This window comes from Pelmatolapia mariae, linkage group LG5 (genome assembly GCF_036321145.2).
Source record: "Pelmatolapia mariae isolate MD_Pm_ZW linkage group LG5, Pm_UMD_F_2, whole genome shotgun sequence".
NCBI classification, from domain to species: Eukaryota; Metazoa; Chordata; class Actinopteri; order Cichliformes; family Cichlidae; genus Pelmatolapia; species Pelmatolapia mariae.
This window is the reverse complement of record NC_086231.1, coordinates 29,686,385-29,706,998: the sequence shown is the minus strand read 5'-3', so window position 1 is coordinate 29,706,998 and position 20,614 is coordinate 29,686,385. Positions and strand designations below refer to the sequence as shown.

At 41.7% G+C, this 20,614-nt stretch overlaps 1 protein-coding gene across 5 annotated transcripts; it reads left to right on the top strand.

Moving 5' to 3' along the window:
- Window positions 1-239: 239 nt before the first annotated feature.
- Window positions 240-20,069, top strand: dido1 (death inducer-obliterator 1). Of its 5 annotated transcripts, none has more exons than XM_063474663.1 (17): window positions 240-342; window positions 1,792-1,885; window positions 2,749-2,863; window positions 3,115-4,198; window positions 4,358-4,787; window positions 5,705-6,073; window positions 8,512-8,728; window positions 11,507-12,068; window positions 12,196-12,355; window positions 12,492-12,608; window positions 12,754-12,867; window positions 13,177-13,339; window positions 13,439-13,952; window positions 14,201-14,348; window positions 14,662-14,751; window positions 14,842-15,037; window positions 16,059-20,069. In XM_063474663.1, the coding sequence occupies exons 3-17, from the start codon at window positions 2,782-2,784 to the stop codon at window positions 19,475-19,477; spliced, it is 7,665 nt and encodes a 2,554-aa protein (XP_063330733.1). In that variant the 5' UTR covers window positions 240-342; window positions 1,792-1,885; window positions 2,749-2,781; the 3' UTR covers window positions 19,478-20,069. The 5 variants fall into 5 exon arrangements, with proteins under 5 accessions (XP_063330733.1, XP_063330731.1, XP_063330734.1 ...); XM_063474661.1 differs by having other exon boundaries at window positions 12,754-12,915; XM_063474662.1 differs by lacking the exon at window positions 240-342 and adding an exon at window positions 1,416-1,488 and having other exon boundaries at window positions 12,754-12,915.
- Window positions 20,070-20,614: the final 545 nt, after the last annotated feature.

The window sequence follows — 20,614 nt, the reverse complement described above, 5'->3', positions numbered from 1 at the left end:
AACATTCACATGTTGGGACAAATATCAAGTAAATAGCTGAATTAGACTTATTTAAATCCACTAAGTTTAGGACAAATCACATTTTGTTAAAATAAAAAAAACAAAACCCCCCCAAAACAATCATACCTTTTCCCGCCGTTTGAAAGTGATTACGTATTGACGGAACGTCGACCTTTGCTTCTGCTTAGTTTCCCTCCTGGCCAGTGGGGGCGCTGTAGACACAAAGCGTTTTGTGTAAACCGTCAGCCATCTGCTGCAGTCAGTTAGCTCCAAAGGGAATGGAAAATGGAGGACTGACCCATGAAAGAGCGAGGGGACATTATCCGTATTTATAACGCATGGGTGGGTAAAATACAGCAACTTAATTTATTTTAGTTGCGTTATATTTATTTTTGGCATGTGTTCGTGCTTTTGTGTTTTGTTGCTGCCAAACATGTCTAGGGTGAAGGTATCGGAGGCGAGGACGTTGAACACGATTCGCTTGACGATAGCTTGAGTACAGTTACGCTTTTAAATTAGACTTCAGTTGTTTACATTGGTTAAAATTTGAGTTTGCTACAAAATACTTGTCTCACGTAGTTTGTTTGTACTATATGTTGGCTTTTTAACGGCTACCTAAATGCTAATGATTTTAAGTTGAATTTGCCGCTAGCTTACCCACGCTCGCTGTGGCCAACAGCGCTAGCTAAGCTTACTGGCTACAAGTGCACGTTTTGCAACACGCAGTTTCGCATTGTGAAACAAAACAAAAACGACTAGAATAACCTAATAATATAAATGTAGTTTCAGTGTTATAGAAAGGGTTGCGTACCGTTTCCCACTGAATATTTCCTCGCTGCTTGTGGCACCCCGTTTGTAGTTTACATGAGCTAATGGTAAATAGCTAAGCGGTTGGCGGAATGTTGAATGTTTTGCGGCCGTCACTGGAGATGCAGGAGTGAAGAACAGGTCTGCTCTCATAGTATGCTGATTTTCCAATATCGTTTTGCTAGCTTGATTGTCTGCACATTGGGGTTTTTTTGTTCTGTTTTTAAACAGTATCATGTGACAGTGTGGTATGCCGTATTGCAATGAAGAAATTAGATTATATCATGCGTCCTAAGGCCGTGTGCAGTCTACCTTTTAAATGTCGCGCAGCAAGTACTGGACACGAGTATGCCTCTTCTGATGACTGCCGTCAGGCAGTATCTTGACGTAAACCTTTAGCAAATGTGTTAAAGTTGTTTTTTTCCCTGTATAAGTATATACACAATATTATCTTTTAATGTGAAATTTTATTTTCGTCATGGCCCCTCCCACCTTCCTCGGTTATAGCGGTCCTCCCATTCACGTGGCGAGTTGTCGTGACCACAGGCATACCATTGGACAAAATCCCGTTCAATCACACTCGCAGTCTTTGGGTGGATACCCCCTCCAATCCATCGATGGCGGTGCAGTATGCAAGGCTTTATAAAAACGCTAATTTCAGGAAACTCAGGCGTCCATTGCGTAAGAATATTGATGCTAGAAGGCTTTACACAATTGCCAAAGGTTTCTGACTTGTCTGAAAATGGCAAACTTGAGCTTGCGTATTTGTAAAGTGATGGGTTGGCCTACTTACGCTTTCAGATTAGATTATTTCATCCATTTGCCCATGCTCTTAAAATGCAGCAGTCACTTTTTAAAAATATAAAAATATTATTTAAAAATCATAATTTGTTATTTTTGTCATCATACCATTGTGCTGCATGTCTGTTTTCTGTGAAGCCTGAAATAAATGTATCCTAACTTGTACTTCCTTGTGTCTTTCAGGTTCTCTAACCTCATACTAATTCTGATGATTTGGGATTTATGTGAAGCTTTTTTGTTTGAAGAACTGCTTTGTTAGACATCTGCTGAACTGCAGGTATGGATATTGGTTTTCCCTGTCATTATTTCTCCTTAAATTAGAATAGCAGTTCTGGCTTTAGAGAATATAAAGGAAACAGCATCTTAATTCTTGTAACGCAAACTACCAAGAAGAACAGAAAACAAAACTGGAATTTTATCGGACCACCAGGAACTTTGTTTAGGCTTGTGAATAGCTATAGTTAATTATGAGTGTTAAGTCTAAGATTATAAAGTGTTGTCATATTCTTAAAGTCATAATTTATTAACCTTTAGTTAAAGTGTATTTAAAAGTAAAGTATGTGGTTAGGATAAAAAAAAAATGGTTATTCCAACCTTGGCAACATTAGAGTTTTAGAGGATGTGCATCACTGCCTTTAAACAGCGGGATGGTTACTGATTTTTATTTATTTTTTGTAGTATTTTGTGGTTTTGCCAGTTGAAGAGGGCTTGTGATTTTTGTCTGTATTAAATATGGCATAACAGTACTGGAAAGATCGCAAAGCACAGACTCTGTAGAATGATTCTGTTTATCCTGTTTGCCTAAATGATATTAAGATGTTTGTGCTATCGCACCCGTTTCCATGGGTGCTGTACATGGTGCTCTACACCCACAGGGTGCTCTACGCATGATAGCATTAGTGTCATAACATACCCTCTGAAGAGCTGCACTTAAAAAAAAAAAAAAAGAAAAAATTATTTTTTTAGTATTATTATTTGCGAGTGTAAATACAAAAGAATATAACAAGTATGTCTAAGAATGATGACGGTATTAAGCATTCTTAGTGCTACCTTAAAGCTGGCACCCCTCAGTAATTTTCATTTTGTAAAGTGAAAAGAGTGACTCATAGTCGGTCTCTTGTTCTTTTCTCTGAACTGTAGACATTAATTTTGAAAATAGTGACTCCATCATCTATGGATGGGAATGTGAGCCCTGAGCTCTCTCTAGCCCCTGAGCCAGAGCAGAGCCGGGACCGCATGGATAGCTGCTCTCAAGGTATCTTGAATGAGCTTTTTTTTTTTCCCCCTTCACAATGCCTTGTCTTAAAAAGTAAAAGTGGGTACAATTATGGTGTCAGGGTCTTTGATTTTAAATGTGGTTAGACATACGGTAAGTATGGGCGATATAAGAATTGAGCAGTAATTTTTATGTTTTGGTTTGTTTTGCCTTACATATGCATGCTTGCAAAACATTCCCCTTTTCTTCCAATGTTATGCTGATTTGATATCAATAATGGTTGTTCACAGGCGTTGGAAAAGGACGTAGTGAGAAGGAGGAACAGTTTCACCTTGAAAGTGAGAATGTGGCAAAACAGTTGGTAGGGGAGCAAGATAAATCTTCAAAGGCCAAGAGCGAGCTAAAGAAGACTTGGGGTTTCCGTCGGTCCACCATTGCAAAGAGAGAGATGCCAGTGGAAGCGGTAACCGACAGCCCTGAAACCCGCTGTCCTGTGCGCCGTAGTGGCCGACAGCCTAAACGTACTGACAAACTAGAGGAATTCCTCTTGAATGCCAAAAGAGCGTCAAGAAAGAGCGCACCTCCCAGTGTGGAAAGTGGAGATCCTCCTTCACAAACCCCAACTGATGCAGAGACGGCCTCAGAGGCCAGCTTTGATGGTAATGCTGATTCCAAGGCCGTTGAGGAAAAAGCAGAGACTCCTGAGAGAAGGACAAGGAGTGGTGCAAGGAAGCAGACTCAAAGGAAAGGTCGAGGTGGTGGCAGACAGACCCGAGGTGGTGGAGCGACGGTGAAAGATGAGGGAAGCTCTGAGAATGAAGAAGACAGTAAAGATGCTGTCAAGAATGCACAGGATGACAGTGAGGAGAAAAAAGAAGAAAAGAGTGATCCCATTTCTGAAGCTGTAGGGAGTGTCAGTGCAGCACAGACTCAGCCAGAGGAGGACTCTGAGAAGAAGGAGTTTGCTGAGGAGAAGAATGACGATAAAAATGATGAACTTGAGAAGACTGGCGAGGATGAGGCAGACAAGGCTGCAGCAGTGCAGGGAAAACGTGGACCAATAAGGACATATGTCAATAAAAAGAAGGCAGCTAATAAGAACATTACACCTGTTAAAGCTGCTGACAACAAGAACAATGCTCTTGTAAAGAAGGAAGCAAAGCCTAAAGCTACCCAGAGTGGTGTAAAAACACGGAAACCCCAGACACAGGAGGAGGAGGAAGAGGGGGAGGAGGAAGAAGAAGAAGATGATGATGATGAAGATGATGAGGATGAGAATGACTTATCCACATCGTCCTCTTCAGTGGAGTCTGATGATGGAGGCTATGACCCCAATGCACTTTACTGCATCTGTCGTCAAAAACATAACAAAAGGTTTGTTTTGGCCTCTCTTTATCCTGTAGTGCATAAACTTGTTTTTATTTCTCTCTACTGTCTCTTAGTTGCCTCTGTAGGAATCATTTCATACACAAGTAAAAGAAAATGTTTTAATTACTATTATTTGAGAATGTCTTGATATTCACTGCTCACCAGGTTTATGATCTGCTGTGACCGCTGTGAAGAGTGGTTTCATGGGGACTGTGTGGGAATCACTGAGGCCCGTGGACGGCTGATGGAGAGAAATGGGGAAGACTACATCTGCCCAAACTGCACCGCTAAGAAAAACCAGGTGGTCAGGCCTGCAACTTCTATTCTTTCTACAAATATGGAAATTGGGAAGCCCAAAGCTGATTTTGCTTCACCGACCAATGCTTCCACTCCTCCTGTTGTTACCTCGTCTACAAGTGCTGTTAAAGGTAATAATGCCGGAGGGGACTCCAGTCCGTCAGCTGTTCGAGCAGCAGCTTCATCTGCACAAACTACTGGTACTGATGAGAAAGCAACAGAGGACCTGGGTATCAAAGGAAGGATAGAGAAGGCTACTAATCCAACGGGAAAAAAGAAGATAAAAATCTTTCAGCCGGTAGGTCTTTGCAGCTGATATGAACGTAAACATTTTTTTAGCCTCCAAATTATTTTTTGCACATCTTATTATTAAATACTTAACAGTGGGTTTTAAGTGCAGTCCTTAATTTGATGCCATGCTTAATGACTTAATTTCTCATTTGATGCCATATACCAGTTACATTAACTACTACTGCTTTTTGAGTGCATAAATGTTGGTTATTTTTTAAAGGGAAAATTATGTGCTTTTTATTTTTTGTCATATGTCCTACTACCATGGTGCATGCTCTGATTTTTAAAATAATGAGGCCAGTATCTGTAGATGTAATATCTGTGTGCCAAAAGTTCAAGCTTCAGACTGCTGTAAATGCTCTGTGTGTGTTTTTTCTACTATTGGATCTGTCTGATGTCATAAAGAGGGCATATTCTCAGGGTCCATTGTGGTTTAGTTGCAGGCCCGCCCTTTTCAGACCTTCCATTTACAAATTCCAGCCAGCTAGAAGGGGGAGGGCTGCACCAAGGGTCAATTTAGGATAAATAAAAAAAAATTTAATATACAAATTACACAAAGCTGCACTAAATCCTAATAGAGCTCAGGAATCAAATATATATAGCTGAATTATGTAGCTGAAAATGAGCACAGTAATCATTATTTTCAAGAATGTCAGTTGGGTTGTAATAATTGGTGGCAGGTAGGGCTCTCTGCCCAGTTTTCTGCTGAGAGATGTAGGTGTTTTTCACATGTAAGTTTACAGATAAAAATTTAAAGCATGGCAAAAAGAAGCCTACCTACAGCAGCTTGAAGCTCAAAATTCTTTAAATGCTATTACGATCACAATTAATAACATGATTCTTAAATTGTTTGAACTGACAATAGTACAGCGAAATGCAGAATATCAGTAGCTGTTAATTTTATTTTGTACTGGCTTGGAGCAGGCAGTACAGCAACCAGCTGAACCAAAGGCAGAGAAGGCCACACCACCTGTTGAGAAGAAGGCAACAGAAGGCACACCAGAAGTCAGAGCCCCACCAGACACAGAACAGAAAGTCGCATCACACGTGGAGGTGAAAACGACCCCAACAGTGGCGGTTCCCGAGGACAAGGCTGAGCAAAAGGCTGATGAGGAGTCTTCCCTCTCAAGATGTATTGGACCTGGCTGTGAAAATGATGCCCAACCTGACTCTGTGTACTGTGGAAATGACTGTATCCTGAGACATGCTGCTGCTGCGATGAAGTCCATCACTGATGTCAAAGAGCCCAAGCAAAAGGATAAGGCCAAGGCTCAGAAAAAGTCCACACTAAAGGTAACTTGGATGGCCTAAAATGATGACGTTTGCCTGGTTTTAAAGCAGGAATGTTAATTCCCTTTACACGATTAATTAAAAAGTTATTAGGTAGTCACCAACACTTGAGTCTGTTGTTTCATAGACAGACTGAACTATCTAAACTGAATCACTTGGAAGCATATGACTCCTGATATTTCATAGTCATTCATGAGTTTTCATCATGTCTTAACACATTTGAGATATTATATCAGCATTGTTTGCTGGAGTTAATATAGTCAGATGTCATTATTGTCTTGTTTGGGAAGAAAAATACACCAATTTAGTTTCATCATTTGTCTTGGCAATATCAAGTTTCCTTGTTTTTGATTACACCCTGTGCATGTCAGTACACAAGGCATAAATATAATTGAGTGGTCTACTCTTAATTCTAACATTTAAACAAATGGAAACTGCTAAACTCTGATTTCAGCATATTTTGTTGTTTAAGTGCTGGCCTAAATAAGCAAATGTATTGGGTCAGCACACAAACCTAGTCTTAAAAGGCTTTTTCCAGTATGAAACGTGCATTTATTTCATGTGAAGTGGCAGAAACATGCATATTGCTGGCCATTCGGGGCATAAAATGGATGTATTTGTAATAGTGTAATTTGCAGAAAATGGATCAACACAGACAGTTAATCCATTGTCAGATAGGTGATGCTATCTGATCTTTAAACACTCTTTGAGTTCTCAAAGAGCATAATTCCTGCTTAATTATTCTACTGTGTCATGACACAAAGAAATGTGCTGCATACAGATTAGGGTTTTTAAGACACCCAGCATGTATTAACTTTACAAGCCAATATAAATGATCCATTATAATTTTCAGTTCATAAAGACTACTGATGTTCCCTCGCCCTGGTGAATATGGGGTGACTTTATGCAGGAACAATTACAGATGAAGCACTGACAGTCATGGCTGTAGTTTGTATACACTATCACAGGTTACATTTTTAATATATTGGGCAAAATCTAAAAGCTTAAAGAGTGCAGAATCGTCTGTCTTATAAATGGTCTATATTCTTGTTTGTGCTCTTTTTTTGTATAGATTAAAATTTGTGGTTACATTTGCTATGTGTGCTTTAGCTCAGTATTAATGTACTTTTTTTCTCATTGACAAGAAAAGCAGTCAGTAGTCTCACATATGTTGCTTTTGAAGTGATTGTTTACAAACTTTTTCTTGGGGGGAAAAAAAAACTGGGGGAGAAAGGCCTTCTCCAGGAACTCAAAAGGACTTTTGTATTAAAGCTTCAGCAGCTTGGAGAGCAAGTGAGCAGTGATGCACACTAAAGTGGCTTAACTCAATCCCTGAGTTTAACAACTCCTTCAGACATTGGGTGTCTTATAAATGTAGGTCTTGTCATGCTAACGTCTTTTAAAACTGGTCCAGACGTTTAGGAAAGACCGTGAACTCATCTGTATAGCAGATTATGTAATCATTTACTTGGTTTTGTGATGTTTAGATCCATGGTCATTATTTAAACTGGAGAGCATATGCAGGAAGGCAACCTGACAATTTTGGTATGCTAGGCCCAAAGACTAATGTTAATGTTCCGGATTTAGATCATTTTCAATTTCAAAAAAAGTTCAGTACACAGTACAATAATCATAGAAATGTGTCCAGGTTTAGACTTGGATGCATGCAAAGCAGTGTAAGAGACCTCCAGTTCCAGCATTGGAGTACACAGAAATGTCATTAATGTGTTTTAAATTATTAACTACACACCATTTGTATGCTTAAAGAGGAGAGTAGACTGAAAGGGCTATTGATTTTGTTTACCAGTTTTTTGGAGAAAAAAAAAATCTGTTCTTAAAACAACACAGTTAAACACGTTTTATACATCTTCATTTGTTGTTAAAGGAACAGTTCACCACCTCCTAAATAAAAGTGATGTATGTTTCCTGGCCTGTTGTGCTGTTTTTCTATCTTGATTTTTATGGTATGAGTTGACCAGTCAGAGATTTTGGCTGGGAAAATGCTCTTTATTACAGTGGAGCGAGATGGTACTTGCCTTATTGTGCTCAGAGTGCCTATAAATGCATTTTTTTTTTTAAAACTCAGCTTGAGTGTCTTTAACACTACAAAAATAAATAAATCCACAAACCTTGATCTGAGCAGGTTCATTTGGAACTATTTTCTTTCTACTCTATAAACAAATAAAAAGAAACTTGTAGCTAACAGCCATTACAGCTCAGCCAAGGAGGGCTGCCATAGGTATTTAAAAGCTGCACAGATCACAGTGGGTAGGTGGATGTTTTCTTTGCATAGTCATATGATTCATGAGTATAGGCATTATGAATAAAAATGCACTGCAGGCCTGGATAAAAAGATTTGAATTTGGTTTTGGGCTGAACTGTCACTTTAAATTAATCTGAGTGGCTAAAACGTCTGAATGTGTTTCTTCTCGTCTATTCAGGGGACCGGTGCCGCTGGGAAGAAGGTGCAGAAGAAGACCCAGGAGGAGTCGGATAGCGAAGACCACAGTCCTGATCCAGATGATGACGACGAAGATGAGCATGCTGAGGAACACCCACCTCCGCCAGCCACTGCATCCTGGTCCAGCGACCATAATTACATTGCAGTAACACCAGAAAAGACTACACCCATATCACCAACAGTGTTAAACAAAAAGTGTATGTATCTCTTTGAAGGTCTTGACCTGTTGTTGAAACCATACTGTTGCGCTTCCATTATAAATGTGCTCCTGTCATGCTAACATCCTTTAAAACTGGTCCAAACGTTTGGGAAAGAACATGAACTCATCTGTATAGCAGACTACTTTATCATTTACAAGGTTTTGTGATGTTTAATGTAAGGATTTTGTTGTCTAATGAAAACTTGGCAGCTGTGAACAGGTAAGTGTCCCGTGTGATTTTTGGTAAGTATTTCTGATCCAGCAGATATTTATTTGGAAAGGGGTACTTCACTCCATTGATTGCAGTCTTTTAAGATTACTTAATTAAGTTGGACAATGTGTTCCTTGGCTCTAGAGGAGCTTTCTGAAGCATGAAACAACTTGCATCACTCTTATCTTGGCTTTGAATTGGAGCCTTTTAATTTCTTACAGAAAGCCTGTGCTGTAAATCAAAATCATCATTTTGGAAGTTGCAGACATTTACATTGAGGCTGATGTGTTATGGGAAAAGAAGTTTTTTTCAGAGCAGTGCCTCTGCTGCATTGATTTTAATCCCTTAGTTTCAGGAATGCCTCCCGGGAGTCCCTGGTTTTTTTGGAAATGCAGCACTGGTTTGTTGGAGTACCCCTTTTATAGGTTTCCCACATATGTGCCTGCAACCTAAGAGATTATAAAGGCCAGTGTGGTAGAAACAAAAAGGAGGGCAATATCTTAAATTCAGTGATTGATTGATATGATGAATGGTGTGTGTGTTTTCAAATTACCTGATTGGTTTGACTGTACAAGTCTCTTCACTTCCTGGGTTCATCTCCTCAGCTGTTGGTCTCAAATAAGGCCCTTCCCTCCCATCCTCCAGCAGGTAGGTGTCTGAGCTGTCCCCTGTGATAATGTCAGCCTATGAAGTTGGGTCATATTGAGCTGATTAAAAATCCAACCTTGTGTTTTTTGCCCTTGATTTTATGAGTAACGGGCTATTTTTTTCAAAGTTTTTCATGCATGTTGAATATGATTCATCACTGCTCGTGGGAAACTGGTTTTAAAATAAAAGGTGTTAAACTGATTTTTGGATGCCTCGATTGATTATGTGAGCGTTGTTGGCTTGCCGTAGGATATCCTGACCAGTTAAGCTTAATTAGACATGTGCAACTGTTAAAGTCTACACACACTATGAAGACTTTGAAGCTTGAGAGCCTCTCAGATGGTGAACAGCTGGATATGACAGAACCTCTATCACAAAGACTGGAGCACCTGCGGAGATGCAGTGAAGTTCAGGAATGCTGCACCTGAAGATGAAATCTGAAGACCTGGGCTGAGCACAAAGGGCTAAAAGAAGTGCCATCTTGATTTTTTTAAACATATTTTTTTGCACCTGATTTTAAATGTAATGAGGGAACAATATGAAATGTGGACAGTTTCATTTTCTGTCTGGCTGCCTCTATAAAAAGCCTGGAGAAATAGTGAGGATTTTACCTGATGGGATAGCAAATAGTAATTGGGTATCAATGCATTCCTAATGTTCAAGAAGTCCATATAGCCACTGATGGTTCTTCAACGGGGGAAGTTAGAGCTCAGTGATTTGATCATCCATATCCCTTTTGCTGAATGATGATTTTGGCTTGTTTGACCACTTATGATCTATAGAAAAGAGCTGGTTTTAGTTGCTCTGGTTGTATATTTTGTATCATTGCACAAAGTCATAGTGTAAACATTTGGTGGCTGTATAGTATGTCAAGTTAGCTCAAAGCTAATGCAGTTCTGCCACACGTTTGAGATGATGGAAGGACAAACATCTGCACATGACAGTTTGAAAGTGTTTACAGGTAGCAGATCTATTGGCTTACTGGTTGGTTCCCCCCCCCCCCCCCCCCCCCCCCCCCCAAATATCAAATTAGGAAATATTCTATGTGATATTTATTTTATTGTGACTGAAGGTTTTGATCAAATGGATTACTACTGTCTCCACAATTTGAAAGAGAACAAGAATTTGGCTTTGGTGTTTCTGGGGTCAGAGTTCAACTATCAACTTGATGGTGCATACAGGTGATCTTGTCATATTAACAAATTATATTTACAGTGTTATGATTAGACTAAATGACATTTTGATATTTATTCAGCAAATTTTAGAAGCGGTGTGTGACACCTGTGGCACATGGTTATAACCAGTGGATACCTGGTTGTGGTTGCTTGGAGCTGGTAGTTGTAGTTCTTTTTAGACTTAATGCTATTTAGTTCATTCTGCTTGGCTGGCACATGATTTATAGTACTTGAACCTGCTCATCTTCTATGTGAATATATCAAAATGATTGGAGAATAATACTAATTTTGTCCTTGAGGATCATCGCTTCCATATTTCTATAATAGTTGGGAAGAAGGTATCGCCCCCAAACCCCTGCCACCCCTGAAGGACCTGCCCCAACAGCTCGATGTATCTGCTGTCACTGCTACAAAATAAAAAGGGACTTCACCTGCTCTGTTGTCAACTTTGTTTTTATTTGACAGTGTTTTTCACTCTCTCTCTCTCTCTGTGTGTGTGTGTATGCCTCATGACTTTGTTAAATGTCCTAATATGATTTACATTTTTACTAGTTTTTTGGGGGATTCAGTTTATTTGATATGCATTTTAAAACTGCTTAACTTCGACTTAGCAATATAGTCTGATTTGTGGAATTGACTGCCTGTAATTTAGCAAAATATGTTGCCACATTGCACATTACTACTCATGATGCTGAACTTTATCACATATTTTAAAATATTGGATCTTGTTCTTGTTTTCCAGCCCCAACTAAAGAAGAGAAGCACAGTGAGAAGGACCATAAGGAAAAGGAACCAGCCCCAGCTCCTGAGAAATCCTCTTCAGCATCTGCGGCAGCTGGAAAAGGAAACAAGAAGTCCACAGCAACAAAACCAACCAAGGTTTCCCCAAAGGGAAAGAAACCTCCAGTTCAAGCTGCCAGTTCAAAGGGATCCAAGAAGCCTGTGACACCCCCAGCTAAAACTGCAACAAAGTCCAAAAAGGCCGGCCAGCCACCTGTCCACTCCCCATCTCCCTTTCCTTCAGGCCCGATCCACGTCACAGGAGCACTGAGAGTCACCAAGTCTAACTTCACCATTCCCAAGAAGCAACCTCAGCAAAAGGACACTAGTCCCCACAGACAGTCGTCCTCATCCCCTAGAGTCCCATCATCCCCAGTTTCCTCCTCTCCCTCCAGCCACTCTTCATCCTCCAGACCTCCACATTCAGCTGTTTCAGCACCACCTGTTTCCCCTATGGCGCCTCCACCCAACAACCAGATGAGACAGAACATCCGGCGGTCTTTGACAGACATCCTTTATAAAAGGTGAGTGACCTGCAAGTCCCAGTTTGATTTTTTTTTTTTTTTCTCAAATTCTTTCTTTTTTGGGTTCCAAAAACATTACCCGAGGTCTGCAGATTTAAATATACATTCTTTTGTTCATTTCCACCAGGGTGTGCGACAGTGATGATCTGAAAATGACAGAGAGCGAGGTGGGGCGACTGGCATTTGCTATTGAAAAGGAGATGTTTAACCTGTGTCTTAGCACCGACAGCAAATACAAAAACAAATACAGGTCCCTCATGTTCAATCTGAAGGACCCTAAAAACAAAGTGAGTCAACATTAACGTGCATGCTGTTTTCAGTAAAGTACATATCTTGTGTTTATGCAGCTGTGAATGGAAGGACACCAATTACAGCTTGAAAAACATATTCTCATGTTTGCGCTGTATGGCATGTTTGTCTCAGGGCTTGTTCTACCGAGTGGTGGGAGGTGAGGTCAGTCCCTTTAGACTGGTCAGACTAAGTGCTGAAGAGCTGCTTTCAAAGGAGATATCTGAGTGGAGGAAGCCTGAGGCTCCTGAGGTAAATGGCACTGCCTTTTAATTCAAACATCAGGCATAGGGCAGCTTAAGACTCATAAATTTTCCTGTTAGGATTTGCAGTTTTGAAAAACCTGTCTGCATAAATTTACACCATTGTAAAGTTTCTCCCTTTTTCTTTTCTTTAGCCTCAGTCTCCTAGTGCAAAAGCCCATTCAGGGCAGTCCAAACCAGGCAACAGGCATGATGGTGGCTCCCATAGCGTCGATGTGGAGGATGCTCCACCAACATCTGATGCAGATGTATGTATCTCTGCCACCACTTCATCTTCTCGCATGGCTTCTTCTACAGTAAGTGGTGGCAAGCTGCTTCTTTCACCCTCTTTTTTTCTTGCATGAGGCTCTTGGCACACAGTGCAAACTATCAAAGAACATACACCAGCTTACAAGTTAGCGCCTCCTGTCCTGTCAGTTTCTTTCCTAAGCTTTATCTGCCTCTTACAAAATGCATGGGTGCACACGTCAGTAACTGAGAATTGTAGTTGTTACATGAGTGCCTGCGATTCCAGTTCATCTGAAGTTTGGCTGAGATCTTCTTTGGTATATCCTCAGGATCAGGAGGAATCTGGTTCCACCCCTTCAGCTTCAGCTCAGGCATCTGCTGCTGAGGGGAACAGTGGCAGCAGCATGCCAGACATTTTTAGTAGCATGCTCAAAGACACTACTTCTGAACACAGGGCTCATCTGTTTGACCTCAACTGCAAAATATGTACAGGTAAATAAGAGGCTAAGAAGAAATGCTATAATTTTTCAGCAGAATTGATTATTATATGGATGATTTATTTCTTTATTTTTTAATAATCTTGCCTTGTAGGCCAAAAGACAGAAGATGAGCCTGCTGCTAAAAAAGCCAGACTCACCAAGAAGCCTGAAACAAAGCCACCCAGACAAGAGTCATTCTCATCCAGATCAGGGGATGTCTCACCTGTCAGCCAGCCACAGGCCGGCATAGCCACCTACCAAGATCCTTCATTGTACCAACACCCGGCCTCTTCATCCTACCAGTCCACCGTAGAGCCAGCAGTTCCAGAATCACAGCCACAGCTCTATCAGGAGGATGGCACCATGATGGCACCTGCAGCACAGGCCCCTGTACCCGTCACCCCCACTGTCTCCTCTGTCAGTATCACCCGCAGGGACCCTCGCATGGCCAGGCACAGCACCGGGGTGAGCGTCACTTACATGGCCCCAGAAAAGCCTGCCAGCAATGCAGCAGACCCACTCCCAGCTCCTGTTACTGCTCCAGTTGAGGTTTTACCTAAGGCACCACTACCGATGCCCCCTGCGCCACCACCTTCAGTCGCTGCGCCCAAACCTTCAAAAACAAGGTGCTACATCTCACCAAAGTTCTTAAAAATACCAGAGAGCTCTCTTTTTAATAAGCTTTAGTATTTTGCACAGATATTTTACGTTTTAGCTAAAAGTATACCAGAGTAAAGTAACAGCAGCTGTAGTGCTGGTGATACTGAGGGACTTTGTTGTTGATGAGATGCTTTGAGCTACTGTTTTGTGTAGTATGTTATAGTAAGAGATTGCATGTAGCCTGTCTAAAAGGAAGATGGTTTTGTTTTTACAGTGGATCTGAGCCGCCTCCTGAGGGGGAAACTGCAATATTTCTCCATGGTCAAGAGAAGATTTGGAAAGGATTTATCAACATGCAGTCAGTAGCAAAGTTTGTAACCAAGGCTTACCTGGTCTCGGGATCATTTGAACACCTGAAAGAGGTACATTTTCTAAAGCAAGAATATTTTCATTATCATTAATGATTCATAGAAATGACATTTACGGTATTAGTTTTCTTTGTAAATGCCTTATGCTTTTTCTTATTTATTTAAACATTTTGGTCTTCAGTTAGAAGAAAGTAGGATGCAGAAAGGCCCTAAAATGAAAAAGGATAGTCCAAGAATAAAAAATATCTGGTTGTAAAGGAGTATAATAGGTCCACTTTAATATCAGACCCTGTCATCTTTGAATTTCAAACTGTTTGACATACATACAGGCCAAAAAAATAACTTTGGTTTTGTTGTTGTTGTGCAGGATTTGCCAGACACCATTCATGTTGGAGGTCGGATTTCTCCAACCACAGTTTGGGACTATGTTGGGAAGCTAAAAACCTCCCTCTCCAAGGTTTGTTAGTACAAAAACTAACTTGTTAAAAGGCTGTTTAAACTTTAAAGCCTTGCATGAAACTGTACTGTTTTCTTTTTCAAATCACAGGAGCTGTGTCTGATCCGTTTCCATCCAGCCACAGAGGAGGAAGAGGTGGCATACGTCTCTCTTTTCTCATACTTTAGCAGCAGAAAACGATTTGGTGTGGTAGCTAACAACAACCGCCGCATCAAAGACCTCTATCTCATCCCCCTGGGCTCAAAGGACCCATTACCCTCCAAACTGTTGCCATTTGACGGGCCAGGTAAGCATGTAAAGAGATAGATGTATACATCTTTGTGTGTAAATTTGTAAATATTATTGTTTTCATGGTAAAACTTTCTATTCGTTGTGTCTTTGTATGTTTGGAGTTTGGAGTATGTTAAATCCATTTTTTCCTGAGGTTGGAAAAGAGAGTTGGTTTAATTGATGGGTTTGTACTGTAGAGGGTGCTCACGCTCCTTGTTGATACCCTGTAAATATCTCTGCATGTAACAGTTACTGTGTCTCTTCTGTGTATTTGACTTAATAAAGAAAGTTTGCATCGCAGGTTGTCATGTTAGTCTCAGCCTGTTGTTTCTTCAGAGATGGATCAGCGAAAACAATATCGGATACATGTTACTAGTACACTTCTATGAGCTATGTTCTCAGTCACATTACAAATAGGTTTTGCTCATTCTTTCACATGCTGCACCACTGAAATAAAGTCACTGTTTTCTTAAACAACAGCTGAGAAGTTACGGCATCATAAAGTCGGCTGTCCATTTGGGAATCTCAGGGCTATTTTTTTTCTGCATATTTTGCAACTATTGATGATTCTTGATGATTCTTTTTATATTAAAGGAGTGAAATGAAATGTCAGTATGGAAATCATTGGCCCTGACTGTAGGGTACTGATGATAAAAAAAACATCGAAGTTATTATATTCACACAGTTTTATTGGGTGGTTTTTTTGGGGGGGGGTTTTGGTTTTTTTTGCCACTGTCAGTAGAATATCTGGAAATTCATCATCAGCACATATCACAACTGACAGATATCAGCAAATTTAACATTTAGTCTTATATGAATTTTGGTTTTATGTCTTATGTACAGTACATTTTGTTTCAGTTTGAACCATGAAAACGTTTCTTTAGCTTTGCACATTCAGCTTATTTTTTGGTCTTGATTGCTTGTACCTTGATAAAAATTTTTTTTTTTTTTTTTCAGGTTTAATGAAAGAATGACAGATAATTTTAAGACATTTTACCTGTGCTTTTCAAGATTGACTTATTTTTTTTATTTCACAGGTCTTGAACCAGCTCGTCCCAACCTGCTCCTTGGCCTGCTGATCTGCCAGAAGGATAGAAAACGTCCTGGTGCTCCGTTAGAAAGTGAAGAGAAACGGTCCAAGACTCAAACCAAAGATGCAGAGGAAACCGGCCTTCCAAAGCCACCTCCTGTAGTCAAAGCAGAAAAGAACACACGGCAAAGTCTTGAAATCCCCTTCAGCACAACTCCTCCAGGATCACCTCCATCTAGCTCCTCCGAGGCTTCCACCACCTCTGTTCTGTCCCTGTTATCTTCCATCAAGGCTCCATCCACATCCGCTACCACTGACAAGGACTCCGTTTCTTCATCCAACTCTGTTTCTTCATCCGCAGCAGCTGCCACTCCTCTTGAGACCATTCTCAAGACTCTTTTTGGGAAGAAAAAACATGACTCTGAAGCTTCCAACTCACCGTCTGATCAGGGTGGGGAATTCGCTGCCCCAACAGGTACAATGTTAGACCCTATAGTTCAGAAATTTGCACAGATTTCTAAAGAAAAAGCAGTAGAGGAGGATGAAGATGACCGACCTTATGACCCAGAAGAAGAATATGACCCCAGTAGAGCCTACAATGTGCCGAAGAAGCCCATGGAGGTGGTAACCAAACCTGAAGTCACTAAGCAACCTAAGGTGGAAACAAGTGAAGCTGATGATGTTGCATATGACCCAGAGGATGACTCTATTTTCGAAGAGGTTAAAACTTTAGTTCCAGGTCAAGCTAAGCCTGCAACTGAGTCTGCAGCCGATCCCCAAAAGATTCTTGAGAGCCTTAAACACATTGGTGATCAAGCATTACAGAAACAAGGAGAACAGCAAATGTCCTCTACAAGCACTCCTATTGCCTCAGTGACACTTGCAAGCACACTCTTAACTCAACCTACAAAATCTCTTTTGGCCAATTGTCAGTTGCTACAGCTTGGCAAAAAGGTTGAGGAGCTTGTGAAATCTTCATCTGTTGCTCCTTTAATCAATCAGAGGAGAGATCCCAGACAAAGCAGGGATCCTCGCCAGTCTACAGGCAGCAGAAAACTGTCTGATGAACCTGAGGACAAAGAGGAGACACCTGCTCCAGCGACCGATCCTGTTCCTCCAGCCTCACAGCCTGAGGTGCAAGAGCTGCAGTCGCCTAAAACAGGCGAACCTGCAGACTCGTCACAAGATTCAGACCCCTCACTGCATCAAGAGGAAGTGAAAAGTGAGGCGCTAGTTTTCATGGAATCGGACAAGGCAGAGGTTTCAATTCCTTTATTAGGCGAAAAGGTGGAACCTGATATGGAAGTCAGCTACACAGATGAGAAAGAAGAGAAAAAAGAGGAAAGCGAACCAGTTAAGTCTGAAACAGAGATGGACAAGTTCAGTATGTGGCCAAATGCAGCCAGTATTTTAAAAGCTGAGGATTCAGAGTATGAGGAGAATAGCCAAGAGACATCTACAGCAAGCTATTACAGTGAGCCTGCAAAAACATCCACAATAACTTCGACAATCCCAGTACTCACTCAGAGCACAGCAGCAGCTGACACTCAGTCACATCACATGCTGCATCACATGACAGGGTCAGACTTCAACAGTGAGTACAAACCTCCAGCTGACATTCCTCCACAATCCAACTTCTCCCTTCCCCGTTCCATGCAGGGCCAAAATCTAATAATGAGGCCGCCTCCAGTGCCTGTGCTACCACCCATGCAGGCCATGCAAGGTCCTCCAATGTCAGGCCCCCTTCCTATTCAGGGACCCCCTCCTCCAATCCATGTTCCTCCCCCTGTGCACAGTCATCCCCCAATGCAAGGTGACAGCAGTCAGCAGTATGGCCCACCACCATCTTCATACCCTCCCTATCAAAACCAGTGGTCAAGCACGCAGCCACCACCTCAACAGCCACCACCTGGTCCGCCACCTCAGAATATCATGCCACCCAGAGGCCCACCGCCACCATTCCCTCCAGTAGCCCAGAGGGGCCCACCTCCTCAGATATTTGATCCCTCCATTCCCCCTCAGCACATTGGACAACCAGGTCCTCCTCCAGGACTTCCCCTTCCCCCCACCTTCGATGGACAGAACAGCTTAGCTCCGCCCAGATTCACTAGTCCTCCCCCACCACCTTTTAATTTCCCTGGAAACAGAGGTCCTCCTCTGCCTTTCACCGCTCCGCCACCTGGTCACTTTGATAACAGGCTTCCTCCTCCAAATCTCTTTCCAGGGCATAGGGGTCCCCCACCACCTCAGTATGGTGACCATGGGGCTCAACCAACAATAGTAGACCAGGCTCGAGGATCTGCAGAACAGTATAACAAAGATGCTGTTAATAATCCCAATCAGGGCCCTCCACCAGGTCCAAGCTACCGGGGACCTCCACATAACCAGTATGAGGACAGACGAGGTCAGCCTCCCAGTGGGGAGCACTTCAATCCACAAATCCAGTATGGGGGCTCCAGACCTCCATCTTCACCACCACACCGAGGATTTTTTGATGAGCACAGAGGTCCTCCATCTCAGGAGACCAGACCTCCGCCTTTTGCAGGCTCTGACCGGTACCGCTTTGACAGGTATTCTGATGAGGCTAGACCTGTTCGCCACAGCGGGCCACTGCTGCCAACTCCTCCGGAGGCTCCACTAGGTCCGCCAGACCTACACCGGGACGATCACTGGCGCCGCCATTCTCCTGAAATGAGGAGGAGGAGCAGCACCACCCGTGAGGACTCAGAGCCTCGCAGTGGAGATCGCTTCAGCCGCTTTGAAGGACATAGAGAACTCATTCATGGTTCCTCACAGGCCCCTGATGAGAGGCCGAGGGACCTGTCTGAGGACCGCCGGAGAGAGAAAGAGAGAGATGTCCCTCATGCTGGCAGGCCCTCATGGGACAAGGGGCAGGGAAAGCGGTGGAGCCGAGAAAGAGAGTGGGACAGAGGCAGAGAAAGGGACCGGGATCATGAGCGTAGCCGAGAAAGAGACCGCAGCAGAGGGAGGGAGGGTGAGAGGCACAGGGATGCAGAGGTAGAACGACACAGGGATCAAGATTCAGACAAGAGGCGAGACCGAGATAGGGACAGGGAAAGAGACAGAGGTAGGGAATCTGACAGGAAAGACTTGGACCGAGATAGGGGGAGAAACCGTGACAGAGAGCGAGAACGAGAGCGTGAGAGAGACAGGAAGCGGGACCGATCCAGAAGCAGAGAGAGAGACCGTGACAGGGATCGTGGGAAAGATCGGGGTAGAGACAGGGACAGAGATCGAGATAGGGACAGAGAGAGGGAGAGAGAGAGAGAAAAGGAGAGGGACCGTGACAGAGGCAGAGATCGTCGGGAAAGAAGCAGAAGCCGAGATAAGAAAGAAGAGAAAAAGGACAGTAAACACGATACGTCCAAGGACAGTGATAAAACCACAGAAAAGAACGTTTCCTAGTCTGTTTTATTGACATTATGGTTCCAAGACTTTTACATCTTTAATCACTGTAAAAACAGAAGAGCAGTATTTCGTCAGATTTCCACGGTTGTGTTCCTACCAGACAAAAACATTTAAATATGTTTGTATTCTCTTTGTCACCTAAAGGTTTCCAAGTTTGTTTTATTGCATTTGAAAAGCAAAAAACTGAATGCAAGCTAAACTGCTTGTGGTACAAGACGTATTAATGTAGGCTGCACAGTCCTATTACATGTACCTTTTTTTTTTTGTCAAAGCATTTTTCTTTTTAGAAAACAATAATGTAACTGATTCACGCCATTTGCAATATGTAAATATGAATGTATTTGTGTATATAAGGATGTTTTTAATCATACTTTTCTAAGTAGAGAAAATAAAAGCCATATATCTGAGATGGATAATGTGAAGGCTAAAGATACACTGAGACATAAATGTGTTTATATGTTCAACAGATTTGAAATAAAATGACATCAGCCTTACAGTATACACCACAAAAATGGTTGTTTATGAACTGTCACTTTATTTTGTTTCAGCTCTACTAATAAACCTGTTTGATGGCATTTGTTTTGGATGTAAACAGTTTTTCTTCCAAATATATATGAAACAATTATTCATCTTAAAACTGGTGTGGATTTTTTTGTGTTCACATTGTTGTTTTAGCTACACATACTGATTATTAGCTTATTGAGTCAGACGATAAAGTGAGCAGTTTCGGTTGTTAAAGATCAGAAATCACCAAAGCTTTTCTTTTTCAGTAATAATCCACGTATTAATCTAGCTAATTAACTTTCAATTTAGGAGCTCATTTTTTCAGTCAGTATAGAACCACCATATATTATTTTGGCCATGGCCTGTACTAATATGAATATATATATAATTGCGAAGAAATTCAAGCTTCAGCAACACTGAATACTATACAGAACCTCTTTAATGTTTGACCCATGCTGCAGTAGAAAAACAAAGCAAACAAAAAACCATACATCCACATCTCCTGATGAGGCGCCAACTAGGCCGTCCAATAGAAAACTTTTACACCACCATAAGCCAGATAGATCCACCTGTGGGGGTGGTTAAGTGTTATCCCACCCAGTGTCAAGCAATTTAAAGCACTTTAAAATT